Below are 7,634 nucleotides of genomic sequence, written 5' to 3'. Positions count from 1 at the left end.
CTATTGTTTCTAGGAGTTTCTTGGTAGAGGTTAAAGGGTTTTCTAAGTAGAGTATCATATCATCTGCGAATAGTGAGAGCTTTATCTCTTTCTTTACTACTTGAATGTCCTTAATATCTTTTTGTTGCCGTTATTGCAAGTACTTCCAGTACTATATTGAACAACAATGGAGAGAGTGGGCATCCTTGTCTCATCCCTGATCTTAGAGGGAAGGCTCTCAGTTTTTCCCCATTGAGGATGATGTTTACCATAGGCTTGTGGTAGATGGCTTTAACTATATTGAGGAAAGCCCCCTTTATCCCCAATTTGGCTAGTGTTTTCATCATAAATGGGTGCTGGTTCTTGTCAAATGCTTTCTCTGCACCTATTGATATGATTATATGGTTTTTATCTTTCCTTTTGTTGATATGATTATGTTGATTGATTTCTCCTTATGTTGATATGATATGATTATGTTGATTGATTTCTGAGTGTTAACCCATCCTTGCATCCCCAGGATGGTCATGGTTATAATCTTTTTGATGAGTTGTTGAATACTATTTGCTAATATTTTGTTGAGAATCTTCGCATCCGTGTTCATCAGGGATATAGGCCTGTAGTTTTCTTTTATTTTTTTTAAAACAAAAGGGGTACTTTATTATTGCATCCATAAGGGCAGGTCTTCAGTGACAGGGGGTACTATCTACTTGCCAGTGATGAGGGAATTCTGCAGGACCACGATGACCGAGTTGCCACACAGGAACATCTTGGAGATGTAGCGGTCCTTGTTGATGGGCTTGGACTTCTTCTTCCCCTTGCTGCCCTTGGGGACCCTGGTCCACATCTCCTTTACATTCTCCAGCACCATATTGCAGTGTCAGTCGAAGGCCTTCAAGCGGTCATCTTGTTGTTGCGACATTTGATGAGCACTTGCGTGTTGTTTTTGACCGACTGCCTGAGCACGGAGAGTGGGCCCGTATTGAACTCCTCCTCCTCCTCTGGCTTCTGTATCTCTTCAGGGGTCATCTCACTCTCGGGCTTGTTGAGAAGGCTCATGGTGGTGCCGGTACCATCCTCAAAGCAACCCCGTTAACTCCGCGTTGTTGCAACCACCAAAGAGAGCGCACGTGAGATCTAGTTTTCTTTTCTCGGGGTGTCTTTGTTTCCTTTTGGTATTAGAGAGATATGGCTTTATAGAAACTGTTTGGGAGAGTTTCTGTTTCTTCAACTTCATTGAAAAGCTTGAGAAGAACTGGCAGTAGGTCCTCTTTTTTAAATTTTTATTAGTGAAACACCATGAGGTACAGTTGTAGACTTACAAATTTTTGTGCTTGGGTTTCAGTTACACAATGATTGAGTACCATCCCTCCACCAATGCCCATTCCCTACCTCCAACGCTCCGAGCATCCCTCCCACCCTACCATCCCCCCATCCCACCCCACCTCTGTGGCAGGGCATTCTCTTTTGTTCTCACTCTCATTTTGGGTGCTATGGCTTGCAAAAGTGGCATTGAGTGGCAATCATGTTCAGTCTATAGACTACTTTCAGCATGCATCTCTCATCCTGGGAAGATCCTCCAACATTTTGTACTTGGTGCTCCCTTATCTATCTGAGCTGCCTTTTCCCCTAGCAGATGTGGCTGGGCTCCAAGTCATGGAGTGAACCTCCTGGTACTTATCTCGGCTATTCTTGGGGGTTAGTTTCCTATTTTGTTACTTTATATTCCCCAGGTGAATGTAATCTTTCTATGTCTTTCCCTCTTTTTCTGAGTCATTTCACTTAGCATGATACTTTCCATGTAGTACCACTTGTATATAGATTTCATAACTTCATCTTTTCTACCAGCTGCATAGTACTCCATTGTGTAGATGTACCAAAGTTTCTTTAACAAGTCATCTGTTCTCAGGCACACGGGTTTTTTGGCTATTGTGAACAGTGCAGCAATGAACATAGAACTGCAGATGTCAATTCGACTGTACTTTTTTGCTTCTCCGGGATATATTCGCAGGAGTGGTATTGCTGATCAAATGGGAGCTCAATTTCTAAATTTTTGAGAATTGTTCATACTGTTTACAAAAAGGGCTGAGTCAGCCAGCATTTTCGCCAGTAGTGAAGGAGAGTCCCTTTCCTTGATATTAATGGGTTTATTCAGGTATTCCAAGTCTTCTTGGTTCAATCTTGGGAGATTATAGGAATCCAGGAACTTATCTATTTCCTTTAGGTTCTCTTGTTTCATGGCAAACAGACTCTCAAAGAAGTCTCTGATAATATTTTGAATATCATTGGTTTCTGTTGTGATGTCCCCTTTTTCATTTCTGATTTGGTTTATTAGGTTTCTCTCTCTGTTTCTTTTTGAGTTTTCTAGTGGTTTATCTATCTTTTTTATTTTCTCAAAGAACCAGCTTTCAGTTTCATTGATCTTTCAGATTGTTTTTGGGTTTCCATGTTGTCGATATCTGCTCGAAGTTTTATGATCTCTTTCCTTCTGCCTGGTTTAGGCTCCTTTTTTGGTCATTTTCTAAGATCTTGAGCTGTGAAGTCTAGTTGTTTATGTGGACCCTTTCTTCCTTCCTGAAAAATGCTTGTAGAGCTATAAATGTTCCCCTTATCACAGCATTAGCTGCATCATAGGTTCGGGTGGCTCGTGTCTTCATTCTCATTTGTTTCCAGGTATCTTTTGATTTCGTCCTTGACTTCCTTCCTGACCCACTCGTTGTTCAACATTGAGTTGTTTAATTTTCTGATGTTTGATTTGGTTCTCCGTGTCTTTGTGTGATTCACTTCTATCTTCAGTGCATTGTGGTCTGAAAAGATTGTTGATACTATTTCTATCTTCCTAATTCTATTGAGGTATGTTTTGTGACCTTGCATGTGGTCTATTTTGGAAAATGTTCTATGTGCACTGGAGAATAATGTGTATTCTTTCTTTTGGGGATGTAAAGCCCTGTATAGGTCTATAATCCCTCTCTCTTCTATTTTTTCCTTCAAAGCCAATGTTTCCTTGCTGAGTTTTGTTCTTGTTGATCCATCCAGAAGTGATAAGGCAATGTTGAAGTCTCAGGCTACTATTGTGTTGCTAGCAATGTCCTCCTTAAAATCTGTTAGCAGTTGTTTTAAATATTTAGCTGTTCCCACATTAGGTGCACATACATTCAAGAGTGTGATTTCTTCCTGTTGTACGTATCCCTTGATGAATAGAAAATGGTTTTCCTGGCCCTTCTAATTTTTTTCAACATGAAATTAATGTTGTCAGATACTAGTATGGCCACCCCAGCTTTTTTGAGGGAGCTGTTTGCTTGCAGGACTGTTTTTCATCCTTTAACTTTGAGTCTGTGTTTGCTCTAACTATTGACATGAATTTCTTGTAGGCAGCAGAATGTCTCTGAACACATTTTGCCACTCTGTCTCTTAATTGATGAATTCAGACCATTGACGTTGAGAGAGATTATTGTTATGGTGTTTTGTGTCATCTTTCTGTAAGGGTTTTTCATCTTTCTGTAGGGTTTTTTGTGCTTGTAGGGTTTGTCTTGTCTTATAGTAGCCCTTTTATCTCTTCCTTTAGGTTTTGTTTTGAGTCTATGAAGTTCCTGAGCTTCTGTTTATCCACAAAAAAGTGTACCATTCCTTCAAGTTTGAGTGAGAGTTTAGCTGGATAGAGTATTCTTGGTGAAGCTTTCATTTCAGTGAGTTTTTTCACTATACCCCACCATTGCCTTTGGGCTTGGAGGGTTTCCTCTAATAGGTCTGCTGTGAATCTAAGGGGTGCTCCTTTGTATGTGATTTCCTTCTTTGACCTAACTGCTTGCAGTATTGTGTCTCTATCCGCAGCATCCATCATTCTAACTATGATATGTCTTGGAGTGTTTTTGTTAGGGTCTCTTTTAGCTGTCACCCTTCAAGCTCCTTGAATCTGAATGGTTGCATTGTCCAGCTCTGGGAACTTTTCAGCAATGATTTGTTTAAACCGTCCCTTTTTCATTGGGATTGTTTCTCTGAGCTTCTGGTATTCCAATGATTTTAATGTTCTTCCTCTGAATCATCTCCTAGGACCTAATTCGCTCTAAGGCTATTTTGAGGTCTCTTGCCATTGTTTGCTGTTGCCTGTAGGATTAGTGCAGCTGATCTTCCAACTCACTGATTCTGTCTTCAGCTGTGGCCATTCTACTGTTGTGAGCACAGACTGAGTTTTTTATTTCATCTACCGAATCTTTTATTCATGACATTTCTGTATGTACCTTTCCAATTTCTGCTTTCATTTCTTCCTGTATTTTCTCGATGGTTTCTTTCATGTCCTCCTTTAATTTACTGGTTATCTGTCTGACTGTTTCATTGAGTTCATTGAACATCTTCATTACTTCATATCTGAATTCTTTCTCAAAGAGGTTCCTTAGGTGAGTAGTACCTAATGAGGCCTCTGGACTCTTTTCATTGTCCTCTCCTCATGGTGGGAATTTGCATTGTTTCTTCATGTTGGTATGGAGGTATGGAGACTGAGATGTTAAGCGAGATTGCTGGGTATGAGTAAATTACCTGCCGCTGCATGAGTGTCCACTGGCCCTAAATTAGGCCACGCCCACTTCCACAGAGGCCACGCCTATTTCTGAAGAGGCCATGCCCTCTTCTGTAGAGGCCACGCCCCCTACTGGTACCTGGTTGGTGGGGGATATGACCTGAGGGAGGAAGAAGACCAGGTACAGCGTTGGGTACAAATAGGAAGAGGCTCAGGGACAGGGTCCTAGAGGACACCTGGGGCGTGTACACAGGCAAAGTCAAGTCCCAGGTTCAAATACTGACCACAATGAATTAATTTTAAAAGATAAGAAACTTTGTTACATAAATAGTAAGAAATAGTAGTGCAAGAATATTTATCCTTTATCAAAGTAAAAGCTGAAAACAACCTATTCAGCAATAGGAAAATGTTGAACAAAGTATTCATTTTTTTTTAAATTCTGTGATATGGTGAAATATCTGTCATTTACTATTAAGTATCTGGATTTTTTAAAACTCTACGTTTAGGTATAAGTGCCTAGAAAAATTTATGAATATACATACACAAACATGTTGGTAGCTCCAAAGAGGAAAAATGCTAAAATACTAGAACATATTATTATAGAGGCTGATTTTTTCACAATCTATATTATTTATCATTTTGAATAAGATATTACTTTTTTATTTTTCAAAAAATTTAAATAGAGCAACAATTGTTTTATAGGACTGAGATCAAAGACTAGAGATCAATGCCAATTATTCACGGGAAGAGACGAGATAGAAAATACAATGTCTCTAACTGTTCTTGGACATAAAAAGGATGTGCATATAGCAAACTCTGAATAGTACTAGATTAATATCACTGAGGCAACTTATATGCCCCTAATTTCATATTTTCATGTTGAAGGATTTTCATTCAAGTAAGTCTTCTGGCCTCTATGCCCCTATACTAATTGTTCCCAAGGGAGAAGCATTAACTCAACTGATTAATAGGTTTAGAATAATTTAAAAATTGGCTGGCCTAGATTTCTCTCTGCAATATGACCATATGTATATGCTCTTTTAGTGGTCCAGCCATAAACGTAATCAACAGCATTAATATACCTAAACAGTAAATTCATTTGTGGTTGTACAAAAGTGCCTTGACCAAGAATGTGTTGTGTCTCATCTGACAAAGGGTTGACATCAAGGATATACAAAATACTGGTTGAACTCCACAAGAAGAAAACATCCAACCCCATCAAAAAATGGGGCAATGAAATGAACAGAAACTTTCTCAAAGAAGAAATCCGAATGGCAAAAAGGCACATGAGAAAAAGCTCTACATCATTAATCATCAGGGAGATGCAGATCAAAACCACAATGAGATACCATCTCACACCTCAGAGACTGGCCCACATCCAAAAGAACAAAAGCAACCGATGCTGGCATGCAGGTGGCGAGAAAGGGACACTCCTTCACTGCTGGTGGGAATGCCGACTGGTTCAGCCCTTCTGGAAAACAGTATGGGTGATTCTCCAAAAATTTGAAATTGAGCTCCCATTTGACCCAGCAATACCACTCCTGGGAATATATCCCAGAGAGGCAAAAATGTATAGTCAAAGTGACATCTGCACTTGTTTGTTCATTGCAGCACTCTTTACAATAGCCAGAATGGAAAAAACCTGAGTGCCCAAGAACAGATGACTGGTTAAAGAAACTTTGGTACATCTACACAATGGAGTACTATGTAGCTGTTAGAAAGGATGAGGTCATGAAATTTACATACAAGTGGTACAACATGGAAAGTATCATGCTAAGCGAAATGAGTCAGAAAGAGAGGGATAGACATAGAAAGATTGCATTCATCTGGGGGATATAAAATAACAAAATATGAGATTAATATCCAAGAATAGCTTGGATCAGCATCAGGAGGATTACTTCATTGCTTAGTGGCCAGCCGGGCATTCTAGGGGAAAGAGCAGCTCAGATAGAGAAGGGAGCACCAAATAAAGGGTGTTTGGAGGATCCTCCCAGGAAGGGAGATGCATGTTGAAAATAAACTATGGACCGAACATGATTACCACTCAATGCCTCTTTTGCAGAACACAATACCCAAAAGGAGAAAGAGAACAAAAGGGAATGCCCTGCCACAGAGGCAGGGGGGATGGGGGAATGGGGGTGGGGGGATATTATCCATGGTGGTGGAAAATGGGCACTGGTGGAGGGATGGGTATCTGATCATTGTATAATCGAAACCCAAGCACAAAAATTGTAAATCTACAACTGTACCTCATGGTGTTTTAATTAGTGAAACACTAATTAAAAAAAATTAATAAAAAAAAGAAAAGATGAAGTCATGAAATTTACATACAAGTGGTACTACATGGAAAGTATCATGCTAAGCGAAATGAGTCAGAAAGAGAGGGATAGATAGACATAGAAAGATTGCATTCATCTGGGGGTCAAAGAGTAACAAAATAGGAGATTAATACCCAAGAATAGCCGAGATCAGTACCAGGAGGATTACTCCATGGCTTAGAGGCCAGCCGGCATTCTAGAGGAAAGGGCAGCTCAGATAGAGAAGGGAGCACCAAATAAAGGGTGTTTGGAGGATCCTCCCAGGAAGGGAGATGCATGTTGAAAATAAACTATGGACCGAACATGATTGCCACTCAATGCCTCTTTTGCAGAACACAATACCCAAAAGGAGAAAGAGAACAAAAGGGAATGCCCTGCCACAGAGGCAGGGGGGATGGGGGAATGGGGGTGGGGGGATATTATCCATGGTGGTGGAAAATGGGCACTGGTGGAGGGATGGGTATTTGATCATTGTAAAATCGAAACCCAAGCACAAAAATTTGTAAGTCTACAACTGTACATCATGGTGTTTCACTAATAAAAATTAATAAAAAGAAATGAATGTATTGTGTCTAATTCTTGAGTTCTTTTAGAAATTCACTATTGCCACATACCTCAGTCATGTTCTCCAACCTATACTTTATCAGAAGCAAAGCCATTACTTTGATCTTCAAGTGCCTGATTCTTGGCTCCAATGTTCAAATGGTTCCAAACATTATGAAGATAAAGTTATTTAATTGATTATTGGTTTTTAACTTCAGCTACTTCAAAAGAAACACTGAATATTTCATGCCATAATTTTATCCATGTATTCATTTGTTTAATCA

The 7,634-nt window shown here is 39.7% G+C and overlaps 1 protein-coding gene across 1 annotated transcript; it reads right to left on the bottom strand.

The window, feature by feature from the left end:
* Positions 1-682: 682 nt before the first annotated feature.
* LOC130023763 (small nuclear ribonucleoprotein Sm D2-like) lies at positions 683-1,035 on the bottom strand. The gene is given in 2 exon segments (XM_056114359.1): positions 683-882; positions 885-1,035. Coding segments are annotated over 2 exon segments (351 nt in total).
* Positions 1,036-7,634: the final 6,599 nt, after the last annotated feature.

This window comes from Sorex fumeus, unplaced genomic scaffold, assembly GCF_029834395.1.
Source record: "Sorex fumeus unplaced genomic scaffold, SorFum_2.1 ptg000024l, whole genome shotgun sequence".
Taxonomy (NCBI): Eukaryota; Metazoa; Chordata; class Mammalia; order Eulipotyphla; family Soricidae; genus Sorex; species Sorex fumeus.
Note: the sequence above shows the minus strand (reverse complement) of the source record. Positions and strands in the feature narration are given on the sequence as shown.